Source organism: Numida meleagris, chromosome 1 (assembly GCF_002078875.1).
Source record: "Numida meleagris isolate 19003 breed g44 Domestic line chromosome 1, NumMel1.0, whole genome shotgun sequence".
Lineage (NCBI taxonomy): Eukaryota > Metazoa > Chordata > Aves > Galliformes > Numididae > Numida > Numida meleagris.
The window spans coordinates 190,683,033-190,706,078 of NC_034409.1; the positions used below are offsets into that span (position 1 = coordinate 190,683,033).

The 23,046-nt window shown below is 49.4% G+C and overlaps 1 protein-coding gene across 3 annotated transcripts in view; it reads left to right on the forward strand.

Annotated features, from left to right (window-relative positions):
* Positions 848-23,046, forward strand: part of GAB2 (GRB2 associated binding protein 2) — an 86,198-nt gene continuing 63,999 nt past the window's right edge. The window contains exon 1 of one of the 3 annotated variants that reach the window (XM_021382962.1): positions 848-1,063. In XM_021382962.1, the coding sequence (XP_021238637.1) occupies positions 989-1,063 (75 nt within the window). In that variant the 5' untranslated portion in view covers positions 848-988. The remainder of the gene's footprint in view (positions 1,064-23,046) is intronic. The other 2 variants (XR_002434005.1, XM_021382953.1) reach the window with 2 other exon arrangements.

The following is a 23,046-nucleotide window of genomic DNA, read 5'->3' on the forward strand; positions in this document are numbered from 1 at the left end:
AATACCCTGTAACACGACACCCAGCTCGTCTGCAGGAGACTCCAAGCCCCTTTCAGTGGGCACTGCTCCATTCTTTAAAAATCGATAATAAAATATGAAGCTTTTATCGATTCCCCTCAATTATTTATTTCTTTTTCCCTCCTCCAGGAGGGTTTCGCTCTAGCCACGCCGTTGGCTTTTGTTGTTTGTTTTGTTGTTTGTTTTTTGCCCAACCTCTTTGTTTTCCCTGTGGCACCTCCATCGCGTGCAGCGGGGTGGGAGCACTGGCGGGGTGCAAAGGACTTTTGCCACAGGGAGAGGGGAAAGGGGATGGGGCGAGCTCTTTGCCAGCCGTGATGGGGAGATTTAGGTTGGATGTCAGGAGGAAATCCTTCGCTATGAGGGCTGCGGGTGCCCCCGTCCCGAGGTTGGATGGGGCTTTGTGCACCTGTCTATGGGAGGCGTCCCTGCCCATGGAGGGGTTGGGGCTGGATGGGCTTCGGGGTCCCTTCCAGCCCAAATCGCCGTGATTCCGTGATTCTGTGATTTAGGATTAAGTCAGCGAGACAGGCGCTCACCCGCCGCACTACGCGTCAACTCCTATAGAAGCGGGCTGGGTCTGCCCCCTGGGTACGAGGCAGTACCGAGGGGGGGAGGGGGGTGGGCACAGCGCTACATGGCCCGGGCTCCCCACGCCGGGAGCGGGCGGGTTTTGTATCTTTAAAGCGGGCGGGAGGCGTGGTGAGCCGGGGCCGGGGCCGGTTTCCTGCTTCCCCGCTCAGAGCCGCCGCTGGAAGCGGGCGAACGCCGGGGGGAGGCGGTGCTCGGCCCCCCCCCCCCCAACCCCCGGTCCCTCCCTTGCTTCTCTCCCTCCCTCCCTCCCTCCTTCCCCTGCTCCGGCCCTGCCCGCTCCCTCCCGGCTCCCTCCTCCCCCGGCCGGCGCTGCGGGCGCTGAGCGCCCCGGGAGGCAGCGCCCGGTTCTCCGTTCTCCTCTCCCGGTTCCGTCAAGATGAGCGGAGGAGGAGAGGTGGTGTGTTCGGGCTGGCTCCGAAAGTCGCCGCCGGAGAAGAAGTTGAGGCGATACGTGAGTGAGGATACGGGGATGGAGATACGGGGATGGGGGTATGGGGATCGGGAGGAGGATGGGGATGGGGATGGGGATGGGGATGGGGATGGGGATGGGGATGGGGATGGGGATGGGAGCTCCGCACCGCTGCACCTGCTGCCCGCTGTTGGCTCCGTGCCCCACGCCCGCTCCCATCGGAGCTACCCCGGGCTGCGGGGACAGCGCTGAGCTCCAGGTTCCCTCCATTGGGTGCTCGTTGGCACGGCCCGCTCGGCACAGCCACGCTTCTGGGGTACCTTTGTCCCCAAGGGTAAAGGTGAAGCATCTCCGCTTCCCTCCTCGCACCCCATAACGGTCGCTTCTCCCCCCGCCCCTCACCGCCCGCGATTCCTCTGAATCCCGCAATGTTCTGACGCTTTGAAGATCGCCCCGGTAGCGCTCCGATCGCCCTTTGTGCCATTAGCGGCCGAGATCAAAACATTTTGAGGAAGTTGTAAAAGAGGGTCCAAATGCCGCCTCTGTCACATCCCCCGCTGCTCGTTGAAAGAAATAACTGTTCTTTGAGCCCTCCTCTGCCTGACGGGCTCCGTGCGGGGCTGGAGGAGCTGCCACCCTATGACTCGGCACATCCCTCGCCCCAGCGCTGGCATCAGCTCGTGAGGATGCGCCTGGCTGGGTGCTCTCCTTCCCGGGGACATTCATCCTCCACCCGTGGATGCTGTCCCTTCCCGGGGACCTTCATACCTCGGTCCCATCTCTTTCCCCGGGATGTGTTTTTTGGGATCCACCTGCCTGGTGTTGAGTGATGGAGGCAGCCCTTCTAAGGGAGGTGGATCTTTAGTCCCATTTAGTCCCATACAAGCTAATGTAATGTTGGAGAAGCGTCCCATTCGTGATTTGGCGTTTCCAGCCTCCCCCAAAGCAGAGGCAGCCCGATAGACATCAGTAGTGCTGTCAGCCTCCCCCAAAACAGGAGCAGCCCTATCAGTGGTGCTGCATCTCCTCTCGTTGGACCCTTTCCAGTCCTTTCCCTGAATGTCCGTGCCCCTTCGAGGTGTTGGGATGGAGCTGGGAAGGAATCCAACCCCAAATGTACGGAGAGAAAGGTGCAGGCAGCTGTTTGTGTGGGAAACGTCCAAACCCTAATGCATGCTGGCATTTCTGGGAGATGGACAGGATGACTTTGTGCACGCTGAACTGTGGAGGATGCTTTTAGCTTAATGGAGCAAAGCACCTTCCTCCCTCAGAAATCAACTAATTGCTGATCCTGAGTCACCGGTGGCCTTAACTCATCAAACATCATTAGCTCCCCGGCGTCCGCCCCGTGAAAGGGCGCTCACACCGCCGGCTGAATATCCAGCCTGTGCTCCAGCATTCCAGCATAAATCTGCTCCACGCCGTGCGTGAGGGTGTGACAGCTCATTACCGACGTGCATAAGGAGCGCTTTTCATCCAGATACACCCCAAAGTGCTTCGCAAGCCACCTATGTTTCCAAAACATCCTTATTCTCCCCACTCCCTGGAGGAAGCGCGGTCGCGGCGGGATGCTCCCGTCCATCCCACGCAGCTCCTCGGGGCAGGAAGCGGCGCTGGGCCGATGGAGCTCGGGGGGATCGCTGGGCACCGACTTCCCCTGGAGCCACGCGTTGGCTTCCTGCATCGTGGGTTGGATTCGGGGATGTTGTCACCCATTCTGCTCCGTCCCTTTGGCAGCCCTGCCCACGGCGGGGGGCTGGAACCCAGTTGATCTTTCAGGTCCCTTCCAAGCCAAGCCATTCTGTATTTCTACGATCCCTTCGCTTTTTACGTGGTATCGTTATCTAGCGGTTGGGTGTGTTGATCAAGTGGTTCTCTCCAATAGTGGCTGGGATTCGGAAGCTGACAGCACTGCTCCCATGCAACCTACAACAAAAACATGTGGTCGGACTTTGATTTTCCACGCACAAAAAGCCCCCACGGTGGCTTTTGTAGAGATGCCGAAGGAAGGCTTTGCCGCTTTTCTTGGTTTATATTCTGCTTTGCGACCTCAAAGGAGGAATCTCAAGCTGCAGGATGCTGCTAATTGGGTTTGAAGTTCCTGCTCTGTCTGTATTGACACAGGGAAGATGATGGATTTATTTTCTTTTTGACAAGCGCTTTTCAGCCGTGCGTGTCTGCCCATGGGCGTGTTGCTGAAACCGCCTTTGGAAGGGCTGTGCTTGTGTAAGCCGGGCTTTGTTTTGGTTTTACTTTTCAAGATCTTTGGCAAGAGGGGAGGATGCTCAGTTTTCTTAATAATATCCAGCCAGGGTCTGCGGGGCAGGGAGCCCTTCTCCATACCTGATCCGCACAGCGTTCATCTGTAATTGTGGTCTTGCTTTAGCAGATTGCGTGTGGGAAATATTGGGGTCAGGAGTTTCTCTTGTGTTGCGTGATGCTCACCAGATCAAACAATGACTGCTTCAAGGTTGAAACAAGCTGTGCCTCTTTCTTGCTTTGTAACTGGGGCACATGTGGTCTCGGGGCCTTGGTCTGTTGGGCTGTGATCTTGGGTGAGACACATAGATGTTATGAGAGGAAAAGCCAAGCAAACACTTGAAGGTCAAAAGCATTGGAGGTACCAAAATACCAACTCCCACCTCAGCTCTGCGTGGGATGCCAAGCTCCATCACTGGTCAGCTTGAGTATTTTTCAAGGCAAACACTTTAGTACCTTCTCCCCTTCTGACTTTCATGCATGGAAAGGTCTCCTTATGTGCGGCCACAAAGCACAGAGCCATCCTTTAACTCTGGCTCCTTAAAACACCCATGCAAAAAAAAAAATAAAATAAAATAAAATATATATATATATATATAAAACCCAGTCCCCTAACCAAACCCCTTGGCTTTCGTTGTGTGATCGATGAGCTGAGACCAGTGCATGGTGTGCTGGTCCACACGGATTGAGCGCTGCCCGTTGTCTCCCAGCCCCATGTGGGTTTGGGAGCTCGGTTCTCTTTATGCAGAGCTGGGTTCGGGGTGGGCTCTCGTAGAAAGGCAATGCAGAAATTAACTACTGTCATCGTTGAGGAGCTCGGAGCTTCCTGTCATTAAATCAGTGCACTTTGCCTGTGCGTTTATGTACCATGAAGGCAGTGTATTTTCTGTCTGGCTGAGATGTGCAGCTACAATTTCACTGAAAACAAAACCTTTTTTCCTCACTCTGGTTTTACAATCTTTTGGTGCTCTTCTTTTTCTCCCACTGTTTTATCTGAGGGGAGTGTTTGGCTCGGTGCAGCTGTGGTCATCTTTACATCAAACAGGAGCAGTTTGCTCAAGGTCATAGAATCATGGGATCATATGAATTGTGAGGGACCTTTGAAGGTCATCTGGTCCAACTCCCCTGCAATGAACGGGGACACCCACGGCTCCATCAGGTGCTCAGAGCCCCATCCAAGCCTGACCTTGGGTGTATCCAAAGATGGGGCACCCAGCACCTCTCTGGGCAACCTATGCCTGTGCCACACCACCCTTATTGTAAAAAACTTCTCCTTATATCCAGCCATCTGAAGGTCATCTGAAGGCTTGCTACCTCTCCTATGTGGTAGGAATAGCTTAAGGGATGCAGTGGGTTGATCTGCTGAAATACTGCAGCCCTATTCCTCATGTATCTCCTGGTGAAGGGCTTTGTTTGGGCCCTGAAGTAGATCCTCGATATCCCACCTGAAGCTGCACAGCAAGGACATCCTCGCTAAATAAGGACATAGGATGCGGACTAAGGGAGCAGATGTAGGATGAAGACGTAAGGCCACCAGTGCAAAGAAGTGCTTGGCTGCCCAGGTGAGTGGGGTACCGAAATTTCACCCTGTTTGGCAAGGTGCTAATCTGCAGGAGGGGAGAAGAGAGGACATCCTTTTAACTCCGCACTGAAAGACTAAGAGATGGCTGTTAAGCAAACTGAGCTCCTCTTTTTCTTCTCCAGTGGGTAGCTGCTGTGTTTGGCTGTGCCTAACTCAGGATCCTCCCCTCTGCTGAAAATAGGAAACAGTTGCAGACACTCCTGAGAAAAGCACCAAAAAATGAGCAAAAACCTAGAAAGCATATAAAGGCTAAAGGAAATGAAGTTGTTTAGTCTGGGGATGAGAGGAGAAATAACAGTCCTTGAGCATGTCAAAGGTAGCTGCAAAGGGGAAGGGAGTAAACTGTTGTCTGCAGCCAGCAATGGGAGGCCAAGAAGTGCTGAGCTCAAGCTGCAGCAAGGGAAATAGTGTTAGGAAAAAACTTCCTAGGCTCTGCCTGTGAGGAGTGGAACAGATGGTTTGGGATGGGCTCGGAGTCTCCGTCGGTGGAAGATTCAAAGAGCAGGTCATCCAGGCAGTGCCTCAGGAGCTCCTGTTGTGAGGCAGTGGAATAAATTTGACAAATTCTCCAAGTCCGTTGCAGTACTGGTTTGGGTGAGTTTAGGGATTTTGAGCCTGAATTCAGGAAGGACAGCAAAGAGGCTTGACGGGCACACATGGGGTCAGGTGGGTGTGAGGAGAGAGGGTGGTGGGCATGGAATGGGGTCCACAGGGCAGTGAGCACAGCCTGGTGCTGCCGGAGCTCAGGTAGCATTAGGACACTGTTCTCAGATATGAGGTTTGGGTTTGAGTGATGCTGTGTGGAGCCAGGGGTTGAACCTGATGATCCCCGTGGGTCCCCTCCAACTCGGGATATGCTTTGATTTTGTGATTCCAGCTGTCACACTGCCTTGCTGCGCCCTGCTCCTCCCATGTAATCTACAACCTCGATTCAAAAAGACCATCAGAAGGCTTGGCCATTGTCGTCTGCCCCATGATTCAGAGGAGGGATGAGCACTTAGTCTTCCAGAGAAGGGTTTGTAGGTCACAGGGTGCATTCCCCTTGCCAGGGCAGCACCACCTCTCTTGTGCAACACTGCACAAAGATCATGCTCCCTCTCTCCTGTTTCTCTGCTGCATCATTGCTGATGAGTCAAAACACAACAGCCTCTTCCCTGCAACCTTCTCTTGGGACTGCCTTCCTTGGGAGCAGGTCTGCAGCACCTCCCAAAGTCAGTTCGATGGTGATGTATTCTCATTGTGATACTCTGTTGTGATCATCTGGACAGCTGGACTAGATGACTTAGAGGTCTTTTACAACCTCCATGATTCTGTGATTCTTGACCTAAAACTTCCACCTCCTGGAAGGATAGTTCAGGGGGTGGTGGAGCCAAACTCTTCTTGGTTGTGACAAATGGCAAAGCAAGGGGCAACAACAACCATCAGCCTCTTCCCTAATGAGATCATGGTGCAGCGGGTAAAGCTCCCACAGAGGCTGCAGGGTCTCTATCTTTGGAGAATTTCAGGGCTTGGCTGGAAAAAATCCCAGCTGACTTGATCTCATCTCACCTCACAGAGTTGAACCAGAAACCTCCAGAGCTGCCTCCAAGCCAACATTTCCCATATATCTGTGGCACAATGCGACATGGAGGCCCCAAACTGGGAAGCAATGTAGCTGCTTTAGCACAGCTCCCTGTGCAGCTGGATAGCCCTTGTTATTTTTATTTTCCAACCTTTTATAATTCTATGATTCTATTTATTTATTTATTTATTTATTTATTTATTTATTTATTTTTACCAATGTGAACAGCTGTATGCTGTGCTAAGGCAGCTCCTCTGCTGCTGGGCCTCCAACTGGTTTGATCAGGTTCAGCCCAAAGACATGCCCAAGGAGGTAAAGTACTTGTGTTGCGAACTTCGTGCTTTGTCTTTGCTAAGACAGTTTGGCTGACATCTCTCCTTTGTGGCCACGTTGTGACTTCAGAGCTGGCCAATGGTCCTGGCCAGGTCCATAGGAGATGTGAGAGATTGATGGTGGCAAAACACAGCTTGGACTTAAGGACCACAAACAGTACTTGAGGAAAGTGTTGTGGGAAGCTTGCTTCATTTCCCTTTGGAAAAGAGCAAAAGTGATACTCAAACCTTTTTTTTTTTCTTTTTCTTTTGGAGAATGTTAGATGCAAGAGATGATGTAATAGTGTTTACCAGACCAAAGCACGTAATTTATAGTAGTGACTCAAAGGCAGAACAAATATTATTTATTTGGATTACAGTAGCAGCTGAGGAAACCAGAATTTGGACTCAAAGCACTTGGTGTTGGCCTTGAGCCAACAGTGTGCTTTTGTGGCCAAAAAGGCCAACGTTATCCTGGGGTGCATGAAAAGAGTGTGGCCAGCAGGTCGAGGGCGGTGATCCTACCCCTCTACTCTGCCCTGCTGAGGCCACATCTGGGTACTGTGTCCAGTTCTGGGCTACTCGGTTCAAAAAAGTCAGGGAACTGCTGGAGAGAGTCCAGTGGAAGGCTGCAAAGATGACTGGGAGCCTGGATTATCTCCCTTATGAGGAAAGGATGAGAGACCTGGGACTGTCCAGCCTGGAGAAGAGGAGACTGAGAGGGGATCTCATCAATGCTAATTAGATATCTAAAGGGCAGAAGTCAAGTGGTTGAGGCAGGCTCTTTTCAGTGGTCCCCAGTGACCCCTATGATTCTGTGATTCTGTGTTGGGTGTTCAATGAGATTGTATCTACCAGAAGGGTTTAGTCAGATAGGGAAACCAAGGCGTAGAGCAAGTTGGTGGTTTGACTGCATTTGTGTTCAGGGTCATCCCAGATAGGAGCCAAGCTTGACTTAGAATAATTAGAGCATAGAGTCATTAAGGTGAAAAAGACCACTAAGATCATCTAGTCCAACTGTCAGCCCACTCCCACCATGCCCACTAACCCATGACCCTCAGTGCCACATCTCCGCAGTTCTGGAACACCTCCATGGACAGTGACTCCTCCACTCTCCTGGGCAGCCTGTTCCAATGCAGTGCCACTCTTTCTGAGAAGAAATTTGTTGTAATAACCAACCTGAATCTCCACTGATGCAACTTAAGACCATTACTTCTCGTCCTATCGCTATTACCTGGAAGAAGAGGCTGACCCCCACCTCGCTACAACCTCCCTTCAGGTAGTTCATCCCATCTAGTTGAGTTTTGTTCCCCTGTTGTAATGCTTAGATGCTGCAGCTGGATCTTAGGGCAGCCAGCGGTAGCAATGCAGCACTTTCATCCCTATCTTGGGAAGGGTGCACGGGGAGCAGTCATAGAGCTGAAATAGGTTTCTGAGTTTTGTTGCTGCTGTACTGCATGGCCCGTCCCATCTCCATGGCACAGACCCATCCTGCCAAGGATTTGAGCAAAAAGAGGTTCAGCCCAGCATCAGCAATATGCATTGTAGGAGTTGCATGAATAAGCCAGGAGCATATCTGCCTCGCAATGCTTCATTTGGTGTCTGCAGCTTACCAATGGCTGTAATTCAGTTTAAATAAGAGTAGCTTGAGGAAGAAAAATCTCTCTTCTTGATTGCATGCCAGCTGATCTGTGGGCATCAGCACTGCTCCTTTTGCAGCACGGAGCAGAGCAATGCGGGGGGAGCATGGAAAGCTTTGGGATTTTGCTTGACTTTTCCACGCTGAGAAGTCTTTGGTGTTAGAAATGAGTTGTTTACAATGCCAGGCTAATAACCCTCTATGGTTGGATGCTTTTGGAGTTTGGGATCGCAGGGGGCAGAGCTGGCAATTCAAATAAATTAAAGATATATATATATATAATATAAATTAATACAAAACATCAACCCCAGTCCAGAAAAACTCATAATCGTCTTCAGCTTATGAGCTGTGCCTTTAGAGAATGAGAGGAAAATGTGAGTGCTGGAAGCTTGTGTTTCTTGCTGTGTAAGATAGCCAGTGGTGCCTGTTTCTCCAATGAATCTGGAATAATTTGATGCCAGCAACCTGTGGGGGATTTCATCTCTGGATTTGTCCTTTCGCATTTGATTCCCTCTCTCTGAGCTCTTGCTCAGTTTTCCTGGAGGAGGTTGGAAAGATCTGGGAAACATTGCATCAATCTGCATTACAATAATACCTAGAAATGAACTTCTCTGTCCAAATGTGAAATTTCTCACCCAAAACTGATGCCTGCTCAGGATGGGAGGTTCACTTTGGGGCCAGAAATCAGACGTTTTTATTTATAGTTTCAATCTGGCTGTGAGGCAGGACCAGTTGAGAGCAGCTCTTAGACATTTCTGTATTAAGCATTTGAATTGCTTCTTCCTCTTAGCAAGCTTTGCCAGCTCTGCTCTGGCCCCTTCTTCCCATGGCCTCAGTAGGTTTAAATCCTGCGTGTTCAGTCTCTATTTTTCCCTGTAAAGTATTAACAGAGGTCTCTTCTGATTGGACTTCTGGATGGTTTTTTATTTCTTTTTTTTTTCTGCTTTCCAGCTCCTTCTGGGCACCTGAAGTACTTCCATTGTGTCTCATGGGTTACTCTAGGACGCTGTCCTAATGGCATCTCAGCACTTGTTATGCATCATATTCCGTTTAAACCTGGTATTTTCCAAAGGCATTTGCTTTGGAAGGCATTTAGACATCTCGTTGGTGCTGTTCCAGCTCCTGCATCCATATGGTAGGATGGAAATAACATTTGAGTCAAAGATTTGTGGTCTTTGAATCTCATAGATTTTCGGTGATTAAGTTTTGCTGATGATCACAGCTGCTTGTTCAGGTTCCACCCTGACTTTCTGAACGTCCCTGTGGACTTTCTTACTGCTGCCAAAGGATGTCAGTTGGCTCGCTCAACAGACACTTAATGTCATACCCGAATGGGGATTGTCTCATTCCCAAAACTGATTGGTAAACCTGCCTTGTCCTCCTCTTTCCTGGTGGCACTGAGGTGTCTTCTGACTTTTCCTGGTGTCACAGAATGACAGGTTGGCTTGGGTTGGAAGGGACCGTAGTGCCTGTCCTGTTCCAACACCCTGCCTCGGGCTGGCTGCCACCACCAGGTTGCCCCAATCAACCTGGCCTTGAGCACCTCCAGGGATGTGGCACCCACAAGGACAGGGAAGGTTTAGGACCTATTTCAGCTCAGATGTTCAGTACTCCACCGTTGCCTCTCCCTTTCAAAGTCTCTCTCTCCTCCCCTGTATACAGCACCTCAGCACATCCAAGTCTTCCTCCCGTGCAGCTTGTTGGCTTGAGGTCCATCCAGCACAGGAAGGGGCAGACCCAACAAATACCCATGCCAGCGTATTTACAGCAAAAAATAGCCATGCTGCTCCCACGCCATCAATCCTGCACACAGCTCCTTTGATTCCGGCTCTTCTGCAGCTCTCTGTGTCCTTCCTAAATAGCCCCCTCCAGATAGGAAGCTCCCAGGAAAATGTCATTTGCTGTGACAGAGGAAGAATCGCTGACTTGAGGCTTGTGTTCTCCCTTCCCTGCCTCCTCCAGCCCCTGACTGCTGCGCGTAGCGTCAGAGTGGAGTTTCCAGCGGGGCGAAGGGGAATAGAAGGGCTCATTGTTTTGGGGTCAGGGTGCAGGGTTGGGGTGGCAGAGGAGGGGAGCGGAGCTGGCAGCTGAGCCCATCCCTACCTATATATAATACGTGTATTATCCGTAGTGACAGCAGCGGTGCGGACAGCGAGTGGTGTGGGACTGCAGCTGGCTCGAAGCGGGGGTAAAAGATATAAAAGAAATAGAATTACGAAATAAAAGACACAAAGTTGAAGAGATGGGATCACGGGGAGCGTACAGAGCGCAGGGCTTGGAGTCCTCCTGCCTGTGCCGGGCAGATGCTGAGAAGCGATGCAGGCTGGTCCCTGGAGGAGGCTGGAAACTGGGGTTTGAGCTCTGAGCCATCTGTGTGCAGAGAGCCTTCCTGCCAGCAATCGGGACTTTATCCCGCAGAAATGTGCGTGGGTGGACCCCTGACACCAGGCTCTTTGCAGAAGGGCGAGGAGAGTGATTAGGAGCCTGGGAAAGCTGTACACGACGGGTCTGCAAAACAGCGAGGGACAGCCACCTTCCAGGGAGAGTGAATGGGAGAGGGGCCTGGTAGAGCAACATGGGGCTGCCATCCGTGCAGAGGGGTCCCACCCATAGAATGGGATGTGTGCGATGTGACCCCATGTAATGGGGCGTGCGGTCTCTGATGATGTGATCCACTGGGGAGATGCGATCCTGGACCCAGCTCGGAGCCCACGTTGGTTCCCTTTGCACTCATGGATCGGGCATTTCTGATCCCTTGGCATCAGGTGTAAAAAAGGAGCTGGTCGCAGACATTCGGGCTCGCAAGACCTTTTGGAGAGCTCCCACCTACAACGCGGCCTGCGTTGGTCTGGGACCAGCCAGATCCAGCACAGAGCCTCTCCCACCGCTGCGATTTGAGCTCCCGAATTGCAACCTTTGCAAAGCAACAAAAGAGAGGGCTGGAAAGGACTGGGCTGTTGTCTTAAACGCTTGCAAAACACGTTGGCTGAGGCTTGGACCCAGAATCAATCAGTGCACTCGTTTTAGCATCAAATCAGCACAGCCAGCTGGCACACACGCCGGCGATGCATCATGTGCTAGCATTCCAAGGAGCGGTTTGGGATGGGTTCTGTGCGGAGGGGAAGGTCGTCTGCACGCTTTTTTAATACAGAGGGCACTTCAGTCATGACACATGTGCAGCTGGAGGTAGGCTGTCCTACAAGTCAGTGTTGTGGATGTCCATCTCAGTGAGGATCAAGGTGCTGAGGGTAAGAAGCTTCAAGATTTGCATTTGTAATTAAAAAAAAAAGAACAACAACTTTTAAAGCCTATTCTTTGCATTTCTTTGTACCTGAAGCCACCCACTAGCCAGCCGTAGCTGAGGCTGAGATGGAAGGTGAGAATCCAGCACTGCGTGTTTGGGATGAGCCAGAGCTGGATCACACGCTTTTCTCGGCTGCCCCGTGCTGCTCAAGCTGCTGCTGCTGTGGGTTAGGCATGGTCCTCACCTCCTTTTGCAATATGGAAGGGCCTGGTGTAAACCTTCCTCTGGATTTGTAACCTTCAAAGCACGTGGAAGTTACGACTAGTTATAAAAAGAGAGATTTAAGTAACATGTTAGGAGGAAATTCTTTACTCAGAGGGCGGTGAGGCCCTGGCACTGCTGCCCAGAGAGCTGTGTGTGCCCCATCCCTAGAGGTGCTCAGTGCCAAGTTGGATGGGGCCCTGGGCAGTCTGAGCTGGTGGGGGGCAACCAGCCCACGGCAGGAGTTGGAACTGGGTGAGCTTTAAGGTCCCTCTCCACAATATGTGTATCCCTTTGTACTCAAAGACCATCAGCATGGAATAGGTTTGGGTTTGTTTTCTTCCCCTGACTTTTTACACCTTGCACTTTGAACTCTCTTGCTAACATTCACCCATCGAACCTGAAAATTACGGTATCTTGGCATCACAGCGCTGAGGCGAGATACAAACTTGAAGGATTTTAGCATTGCTCATCCCAGCTTAGCAGAGGGTTGGGGTGAGCAGTTGGACATCCAGCAGCTTTCTGAAGGAGGAATTGCCTTTGTGGCTGTGCTGGATGCTTGGATCTTTCCTGTCTTTGCTTTATAAATAGGAAATGGAAGTGTGAAGTGACTCTTAGGGTGTCAGAGAGCTGGGAACTGGATATCAACATCCACCAGCATCCTTCAGTCCGATCTTCTTACCCATTTCTGCACTGCATCCCATGGAATCACCCATAGGGTGAGGTTGGAAGGGTCCTCTGGAGGTCATTGGTCCCACCCTGCTCAGGTTGTGCTCCTGGTGAGAAACCCCTCGCGTCTGCCTGCAAGGAATTGCACTCAGCGCTCCCAGACATAGGGTTTGAATTTTGGGAGGTCCTGCGTGGAGCCGGGAGTTGGACTCGGTGAACCTCGTGGGTCCCTTCCAACTCGGGATATCCTGAGATCCTATGATCAACGAGACAAGGCGAGGAGTGGATTCAGCCTGCTGGAAAGCTCAGCCCGACAGCCAGGACGGAGGATGTGGTGAGCGGAAAGCCCTTCAGACATGGGAAAGGAGGGGGAAAGCCGAGCCCTTGCTGCTTGGTGCTGTGCTCACCATGGGTTTGTGTCCTGCAGCAGCAGCCAGGGGATTTACTCGGTGTACACATGTGAGCTCGCTTGGGTAACGAGAGTAAATCTCACCCTGCTTTATTGTGTCTGGGGCTAAAACACGGCGTAATAGCGACGCGTATAATTTTGTACAGTGAGCTTGTAATTTACTGTGCTGTTTTGGCTATCAGAGCAACAGCTAGAGGCTGTTAAGATAATTTAGTGGAGGTTTGCAGTTATAAATACATTTCCATCATGACTGTGGGTTCTAATAGGTATTAAATTCAGCCAAAGGGTTTTTTAGTACGATTTTTTTTTTCATTGCATACTGCCCGGTGTTTCTGTTTTGACTTGTTAATCTTAAGGAATGAGCTAAGAGTGGCTATTAAATATGTTGGTTTGTTTTAACTTATAAAACAGGAGTTGTAAAAGGAAAAAAAAAAAAAAGGGTGATGCAATTAATGTTGTGTAATGCAGTTCTTCAGCAGCGTGGCTCTGGGGTGCCCTACTGCCATGCTAATACTACCGTTGTGTTGAGTAGCATGCAAAGCTATCATAGGGCAATTCTTTGTTACGTACAAGGGTTTTTGCTTGGAGTGTTTGGGGTGAAAAGGACAGGAATCTTCCCCGTCCACTTTGACCTCATGCAACCGTGGAGAAATTAAGAACTCCTGTTTTGAAATTGGAAGGCAGCTTTACCCAAATGCCTACATCTCCACTCAGGACCTTGGAAACCTCCAGAACAACACCTATGGGTTTGCAAACCTATCCCACAGCCATAAAGACATCTCCGTGCAGCACCAAGAGGCCAGCAGTGTGAGAAGCAGTGCAAGCTTCTGTGGGAATGCCTCGGCTCTCCCGCTCTGCTGCCTTCATCTGAATAATAACAAGCAAAAGTTTGAAGGCTTGGTTTGGAACTGGCTAGGTCTCCAAAAATAGGCTCTCCCTGGAGATAGCTCCTACTTCCTGCTGGGCTAGAAACAGTGTGCTGACAGCCTGTGTGCTTGGATGCTTAGGCATCTCTTGGAACCCAGAGCATGAAGGAATGCAAAATAATAAAGGGAATCAGTTGAATTTATTACATCTCATAGAAAGCATTGGTTCGAGCTTTGGAAAGTATTTCCCTTTTTCTCTCCCGCATAGAAAGGCACCTGAACCAAACCCTAATATTTACAAATATTTTTGAGATCGTCCAGATTTTTGAGTTCAGCATCTTTTGAGATCTTCCAGGCTAGCCCCTCCTCCTGTAAGTAACAGCACTTGGCTTGGGCATGTTGGAGCTCCAGGAAAGCATGCCCCCAACAAGGGCTCCCTGCATTCACTGCTATGCTTGCTCCATCTCTGTTTTCACAAATTCAGAAAAGGCTTTTTATTATATATATATATGTGTGTGTTTTAGACTGGAAAGTCTCTGACAGAATCAGTGGATAGCTGACGCCATCTGGTATATCCTACAAGCTTGTCATCGGGAGTTTTATCGCTCCATCTCTCGTTGGTCTTTCCATTTGTTTTGGTCTTCCTTTCTCCTTTTCTTTTAATTCTTAAAATTTAGTGGATCTCCACTGTCAACCCCCTTTCCCCAGCATGTAACTTGTTGTGTTTGCTTGCTGAGGACCTGCTTGGACAGCGCTGAGCAGAGCATCTTGCTGGACAGGGCTCTGAGCACCTGACAGAGCTGTAAGTGTCCCTGTTCATTGCAGGGAAGTTGGGCCAGGTGGCCTTTAAGAGTCCTTCCAACTCCAGCAGTTCTATGATTCTGCAAGCCCATGGCCATCCCCAAAATCTTGCAGAAACACAGCCTGAATCCCTGCCTCGAAGCACAACCCTACAGTGAGGAGCAAGCCCTACTTCACACAAAAAAAAAAAACCAAACAACGCCAAGATATAAAAAGCTGCATTATTAACCTGAGTCATCACATGGCCAGCCTGGGCTCGGGATGCTGGAAAATCTAAACTTCCAAAGTCGCTGATTAGGGATTTAAGCATGAAGCTTTTTTCCTTCGTCCCCCAGCTTGAAGGTTTCCGCAGGGATCGCGCTGCAGACGGCTGGTATTTCACCCACCATCTCCCCAGCTACACCAGCATCATCTCTAAAACCCATGCTGGGAACAGCAGTTCAGAAATGCAATCTCAACCCTTCCTGTCTTGTTTTTCCCATCTGTTTTTAACAGTGTGTTTTCACCATTTGGACCTTTCTGAGCTCCATTTTGTGATCCCTGATGTAGTGTGACATTTCCAGTTTATTAGGAGTGCTTTTGTTTATTTGCTGGATGTTTGTTTTTTTAGATTTCATTATTTAATTTATTTCTTTTTAACTTCTCATTCTTTTTTTTCTCCCATTCCCCCTACGTTGTGTGGAGGTTATCCCCACAGCAATAAGTCCTTCAAGTAGCGTAGGAGCTTTTTAAAAACCAAACGAGAAAGATGATTCATATTTTTTTTCCCCTGTGCTTTTCTACCGTTCTGTAATCAAAGCCCAGGTCATAAGGTGCAGAAGCATGGGAGTTCTTAACCTTGAGTTCTTTTTTTGCAGCTTGCTTAAGGAAGAGCAGCAAGAATGGATTCAGGGCTTGAGGTTGCGAGCAGTGGTTGGCTGGATGTAGGATTGGGGTTCAGCTCTGCCGGTAGTGTGCTGCTCTCCGTAACCCATGTGACCTTCTCAAAAACCTCCTGTGTTTTCTCTCCTCCAAGACCATCAGGTCCAATGGGTGGATGCCGGGAGCAGGTTGCACAACCCTATCAGGCTTATATTTAGCAAGGCAAGGCGTCAAGGTGAAGCCACATGTGCCTGCACTGATTTGTTCTGGGTTGGTTCAACATAAAGCTTCGGGACCAAGTGTTGCGCTGCTGTGACCAGCTGGGGATCCATCCATCAAGAGAAGGTGCTGCTGTACAGCTGAGTGGCCAGTGTAGGCTGCCAAAATTACCCCCCAGAAAGCCATGGGGGGCTCAGAACTGCTGTGTCTGTGTCCTAATGATTTAAACATCAGAAGGCAGAGCTCCTTCCCAAAACCCTGCAGCTCCAACTGCATCCAGCTGAGCAGCAGAGACGCGTCCCTGTGTAATGAATCTGTTTTATGCATTGACTTTCTCCGAGAGCAGACTTCACCTCACTTTGTTTTTACATAGAAATCACCATGCTTTCCTCCAGCATCGGAGGAATATCATCTACAGATGAGTGTCAGTGTCAGAGCAATAGTTTTTTCAGTGGCAAAATAACCTTTTTAATATCGTCCCCACAACCACAGAATCGTACAATGAGTTGGGTTGTGTTGGAAGAGACCTTAGAACCCGTCCAGTCCCAACCCCTGCCATGGCCAGGGACACCTCTCATAGACCAGGAGCCTAATGCCTCCTCCAGCCTGGTCTTGAGCACCTCCAGGGATGGGGCAACCAAAGCTTCTCTGGGCACCTGTGCCAGTGCCTCACCACCCTCCGAGTGAAGAATTCCTTCCTTATATCTAATCCTAATCTTCCCTCTTTTGGTTTAAAGTCATTATCCCTTCTCCTATCACTATGCCTCCTTACAAAGAGTCTCTCTCAGCTTTCCTTTAGCCCCTTTACAAACTGGAAGGCTGCTATGAGGTCTGCCTGGGAGAACTGGAGACCTTACCTTCTCCCAGAGGCTGCATGGCATGTGTTTTGGGCAGCGCTCACCCAGGGATGATCCCAGTGAGCTCCTCCCATGCAGACTGAGTGAGATTAGCTGGTGTATCACATGGTGATTATAAACCAGATACATTTGTGTGTGTTGGCACTGGAACAGGCTGCTCAGGGAGGTGATGGAGTCACCATCCTTGGAGGTGTTCAAGGAACGTTTAGATATAGTGTTGAGAGACATGGTTTGGTGGGGTTCTATTGGTGGTAGACGGACGGTTGGACTGGATGATCTAGGAGGTCTTTTCAACCTTGGTAATTCTGTGATTCTACATCAAGGTAAACTTCATCTTCCTGTTGCATTGAATAGACTTGTGTATTGGCAGATGCTGTAGAAATGAAAGGAGATGGCTGTAAAAAGGAATGATTGCAGGTGCCTCAGAGCGGGGTCAAGAGGAAAAGCCTGTCCCTAATTGTGTGCTTTATCCCAGCTTAGGTTTGAAGGATATAGAGTATAAAAGCACCAGGCTAGGATGAATTCATTCAGCTTGCTCAGATCCACTGAATTTAGCCTTCACAAGTTTATTTTTAACACTGGGGAAGGCCTCATCGGCTGGAAATAAAGCAGATCGATGCACACTCGGGATCCTCATCAGGCTGGAAGGGCTCCATGGTGGATATGCATCGCACATCCCTCAGTTTTTCTTGCTGCTGATCCCAGCTGGAATTTGGTCTGCGGGGACTTTTGCCATAGTTCTGTGTTGGCTTTCATCCTGCAGAAGGATATGGGAGATAGGAGGGGATTCTTGTGCTCAAAGCCCTTTTACGAGCCAGCCCTAAAGGAGGCAGCCAGGGCGATTTGTCGCCTCGTAGGGTCTCCCCAGCATTTCTGAATGAGGTTTTCAGTATTCGTAACCACGTCGTGGAAAAGGGGCTGTTAGTTCCTCAAATCATTAACTCCACGCTGCTGCTTTCCTTTGCTGTCTTTTTATTCTCCTCATCCTCCCTCAGCGCTGTTTGTTGTTTTACTCGCTGTGTGTATCCTTTCAGAAGTAGTGCTAGCATATTTATTAGTATTAATTGGCATATGTGCAACAAATGTCACGCAAGGATCACAGAAAACGTTGCCTTGGAGAAATCAGCAGATTTATCCCACGTGGGGAATGGGAAGCAGCACGGAAACCAGATGGGCATCAGCTGCTGGCGTACCCTGATGGGGCTGGCCATGATTGCGTCCTACTTGGACCTTACAGTGGTTGGCAAATGCTCGCTTTGAACCACTCTGGCCGTGCCCAGGAAACCATGCAATCAATCCTGCAGCACCCAACCCAACAATCTGCTCTTTCCCCATTGTGCCACCAAAAAAATAGAGAAGTCTTCAGGAGGTGATAATAGGAATAATTTTCTTGAACGGCAGTTTTAGAGCTACTTATCAAGGTTTACCACCAATGCATGTGGAAGGACCCAACTTGGAAGGTAGACACGGAGCACAGAGAAAGCCTGAAGTCTCGTTTTATTATATTTTTACCCCACTGAGCTGCCTTTCAGTCTTAATGGTGGACAATAGGCACTTGTTCCCAGCCTGTGTCCTGCAGACTGTGCTGGCGAGGGGAGCAGCCCTCGCCCCGCTGTGCTGGGGGAGTTGATTTTTCCAGTGTTCCTCCTCAGGAACATTTGGCTCAAGGAAAGGTTGTGGAGGAGGCTGAGCTCGAGTGAGCAGAAAAACATGTGTCCTTGCAGCGTACTGCTTGTAGGGAGCAGTGCCTTGGGTTGTTTTTTTTTTTTTTTTATGTTCTCTATTTATTTATTCATTCATTTATTTATTTATTTATTATTTTTATTTTCTTTTTTTTTTCAAGGGTTTCCGAGAGCTTGGGAATCACGTGAAGAGGGTAGGGGCGATGCCTTGCCGATGGATGCGGGCTGTGTAAATATAAGGAAGGGAAATCTTTTCTGCACAGTGCAAGTTCTCCCAGGAGTATGTTCAGCCTGGTTTTTCTCTTTCTCATGCTGTTTCTTTGGATGAAGAAGTATGAGGATGGCAGAGGTCAAAGAAACTTTTAAGAACTTCGTCTAAGCCCCTGCATGAAGCTACCATTGTCCCCCATGTTCTCTCCCACTATCTCCCACACAGAATCATAGAATCATTTAGGTTAGAAAAAACAATGAGATCATCTAGTCCAACCCATCCCACCATGCCCACTGACCATGTCCCTCAGAGCCACATCTCCACGGTTCTTGGACACCTCCATGGATGGTGACTCCACCGCCACCTCCCTGGGCAGCCTGTTCCAATGCATTACCACTCTGAAAAGAAATTTTTCCTAATATCCAACCTGAACCTCCCTTGCGCAAGGAAACTAGGTGCAGCATCGCACCACGTCCCTTCTGCTTGCACTGTGACCTGGTCCCCATGGGAAAAAGGAGAAAGATGCAAGAAAAGCTGGCTGTTTGGCTTCAATACTGTGGAGTGAAGCACTGCCATCCTCTCTCTGTCACTTTATTCTCACACCCAACCTCTTCCTCCTTCTTTCTTCCTCCTGCCCTCCCTCAATGAAACATGCTGGTTCATCCAGATCCAAGATGCTGAGCAAACAAACTGCAGGTTCAAGTCTACTGTTCCTTTCCCCAACATTACCCATCCATGGCAAGCACTGGACACAGCCCCATAGGGGTCAAAGTTTTGCCCAAAGAGAGAATGACAGCATGGTGCCTTTTGGTGGATCCAGTTGGTGGCATTGATGTCCAAATGCAATGTGTGTGCAGAATCACCGAATGGCTGAGGCTGGAGGCATCTCAGGGTCACCCAGAGCAGGGTGCCCAGCAACACGTCCAGGGGCTTTTGGAGATCTCCAAGGAGCAGCCCCCAGCCCTGCTCTGGTGCCTGCTGGCCATGCTTTTCCTCATGCAGCCAAAGGCACCATTACCCTTCTTAAGGCACATTGCTGGCCCATGTTCCATTTGGTGCCCAGAAAGGACTCCAGCTCCTTTTCTGCAGTTTGTGCACTCCGGATGCTGCATCTCAAGGAGGTGCTAGGAAGCCAAGTGGGGGCCATAAACAGTGATTGCATGAAAACCTGTGTGTGCTGAGACAGCTGGTGAGAAGGAAGGGTGTTAGGAAAAGAGGGAAACACAGGAATTTAGCAATTCAGGAAAGAAAAACAGAATACTGTGGGCGTGTCTAGCGTGGGGCAGTGGGTTATCAGGGTCAGAGGTGCTTCCCTTCTGGCTTTATCCTTCACCTTGTAACATAGCAACCAAACACTGATGAAACCACGTTGTGAAGTTAAATAAGCACCGCCTGCACTCTGGTTGGCTCCAACATCTGTCTCCAGCCGGTGCGATGGAGCTGAGTGAAGTACACCTGGGGGTATTGCTGCGAAGGGCAGAGGGGCAGTGATGCAGAACCTCTGCTGCATCTGCTCTTCCTTGACATCCGTGCTGTGCTGGCCAAAAAATCCCTGACCCAGATAGAGGAAATGAGGGTTTGCAAGCTGGTTTATACCACCGAGTTTTAAACATGTGCCAGAGCCAGCTGAATTCTCCTTGGGCTCTTTCTCTAGATAGTCATTTTGTTTTCTGGCTTGGACAGTAAATGATGATTTAATAGTGAAGTGAATCAGTGTATTTGATCTTATTACAGTGATGTAAGTCAAATCACATCCTGGGAGGCTTTGTAGTGAGCATGAGGTTGCTGTGATGCCCACTGATGGGCAAGGAGAGCTGTGGCCATGCTCAGGATGGCACCTACCAAGAGCTGTTTTCCGGCTGTTCTGGTTCTTGTCCTGGGGATGTTGCAGTCTCTCTTATACCTGAAGTGGGATAGGCCTGATCTCGGGCTAAAAGATGATGGTCCCACACAAATATGTGGTCTGGGAGAGAGAGAGTAGGAGTTATAGGGGAAAGGACCAGTTCACTGGCCTCACTCCTTCCCCATTCAGGTTGATGAGCTGCTGTTTTGTCCATTAGGGAATAATTTTGCTTCAACATGCAATTCTCCTGCCATCTGAGTCCTGCAAGATGGAAGAGGATGCTTGCAAGTGATATCATGTTTCATCACACGATCCACTGGGTCCTAAACACAGCCATGATGCTCCATCGAACAGTACAGGATTGACATGTGCAAGGGTGCAGTTGGGTGGCCTGACCTTATGAGAGACTCTGCGACCAGGCGAAGTGCCAAAGTCCCTGCAGCTTCCAAATTGTCCCTTCCTACCCATGCTTCTTTGTGACTCTGTGATGATTGTTGGGTTCAGGGATGTGTGGGTAAGGGAGACAAGTATTTTGAAGAATTATCATGTCTTTCCAATATGATTTTCCGTTTTCTTTCTTTTTTTCTTTTCTTCTACATCCTCTTCTCCCACTTCTGAAAAGGCATCATGGGATGTCAAATTTTGTCTTAGCCGGGGTTGAGGAAGGGGTGGTTTCCTCCCTAGTTTGCTTGTTTAAAACATTTTGGGGGAAACTGTAAGAGAGCAGAGCTGGGACAAGGTTGGACATGAAGATCTAGCAGGACATGGTCTAGTCCAACCTCAGGTGCTGCAAGGTACTATCTTGGATTGATCATGGTTTTAGAGTGGTTTTGCAGATGGATCTCTGAAGTCACTTGGGAAGGTCAGAAGAAGATGGGCATCGGGGAATGGGACTAGATGACCTTCAGATGCCCTTTCCAGCTGAAACAATTCTATGATTCTATGGTCAGGGTCCTTTATGCTCATTTGAAAACAATGCAGCAACGAGTTTGTCTCTGGCAGATTCCTTTCTTTGAGCTTTTCCAGTGATTCACCAAGTTACATCTTCTTGCATGTGAGCAAAACGGGGTTGTGTCATGGCACTATACAGCATGTGAGACAGAGGGCAGTGCCAGTGGGGTCCTTATCAACTGCACATCCCTTTGGCTCAGCCTCACCTCCTGCCTCAAGCACTGGAAACAGCTGACACATTGCATAGAAATGATGAGCAAATGGGGGATTTCCTCTCGTACAGAGCCTGAAAGCTGAGCATGTTTCATGTCGAATGTTAATGGTGCAAAGTCTTCAGCAGGACTGTAAGAGAGCTGCTGGGCTGTCTCAGCAGAGAAGAAGGATTTTCACTTCTTGCATTCCTACCTTGCCTCTTCTGAGGCTTTCCTGCATGGCTAGATCCTTTCCCCAAGTGCACACACAGTGGAAATCTGATGATTCGACTTCTTCCTGCAGCTTTTGTTGCCTCATCAGCTCTGAAGTGTAAACTCATCGGTCTGTCTTCATGTGATTCCCTCGAAATAGCTTCCCTCAGGCAGACAGGATGGGGACTGGGCAGCCTCATCGGCACAATTTTCCTTGAGTGGCTGCCATAGCTCATGGTGACGCACTGGAACAGGTTGCCCAAGGAGGTTTGTGGATGCCCCATCCCTGGAGGCATTCAAGGCCAGGCTGGACGTGGCTCTGGGCAGCCTGGTCTAGTGGTTGGCAACCCTGCACTCAGCAGGGGGGTTGAAACTCGATGATCTTTGAGGTCCTTTTCAACCCAGGCCATTTGGTGATTCTGTGATTCTATGGTTCCTGCAGGATGGACCCTGCAAGGTTTTAACTTTTCGTAAAAGCTCGAAGTCTTTTTTCATGTTGTTTGTTGTTTTTTTTTACCTAAAGGAGGAGAACTCTTGTGAGCAACTTTATGGTATGTTAAGCAGTCTTGTGCACAGCTCACTTATTCTGAAACATCCTGACTTCCTCCTGTTATACCTGGGGAGAGCAGGAGCTCCAACATGCTGCACCACCTCATGTGATATTGTGATATTGACCAAATACTTATAATTTGTACTTTTCTTGCTTTTTCTTTTCTTGTTTATTTTTGGAGCAAACCTAGTAGTTTCTTGCAAGAGCCCCACACAGTTGTATTAAGGATGGAGGAGTGGAGCTGGCTTCTGGTCTTGTTCTTGGGGCTGACCCCACAACCCATTGCTCACAGCTGATGTAACATGGCTTCTTTCCCTGAACGCTTCCATGTCACCCTCCGCGCCAGCAAGAATCACTGTCTAAGAATGAGAAGTGATTTAGTTCCTAAGCAACCTCTCTCCTGGCCTCTTGCTAAAGAGTGACTTAGCATTTTCCAAAGGAAATAAAAAAAAAGGAATGGATGGCAATGTGTCAAGGCAGGTTCTTCTAATGCACTTAACCCTCAGGATGCCGGTTGAATGAGCAGGCACCAAGCAGCTGGGTCAGTGCCAAGAGGACCGTCATGCTTCTCATTTTTTCCCACTGCTTTCATTTTCTTCCTGATCTCAAGACATCATATTGTCTGCTGTCACTTTATTTCTTCTGCTCCTCCCCATTCAAAAAAGCAGTAAATTCAACTAATGTCATTTTATAGGACATTTCTGCTGTGGTGGCTATGGGTTTAATTTCAAACCTGTGAATGCCAACCCTAAAAAATGAATTAGCAGGCCACATCCCTGTGCTGGCCATCTCTGTCCACCTGAGATACTCCTACCACCTCCATTAGAGCAGTATCTCAGGAAATT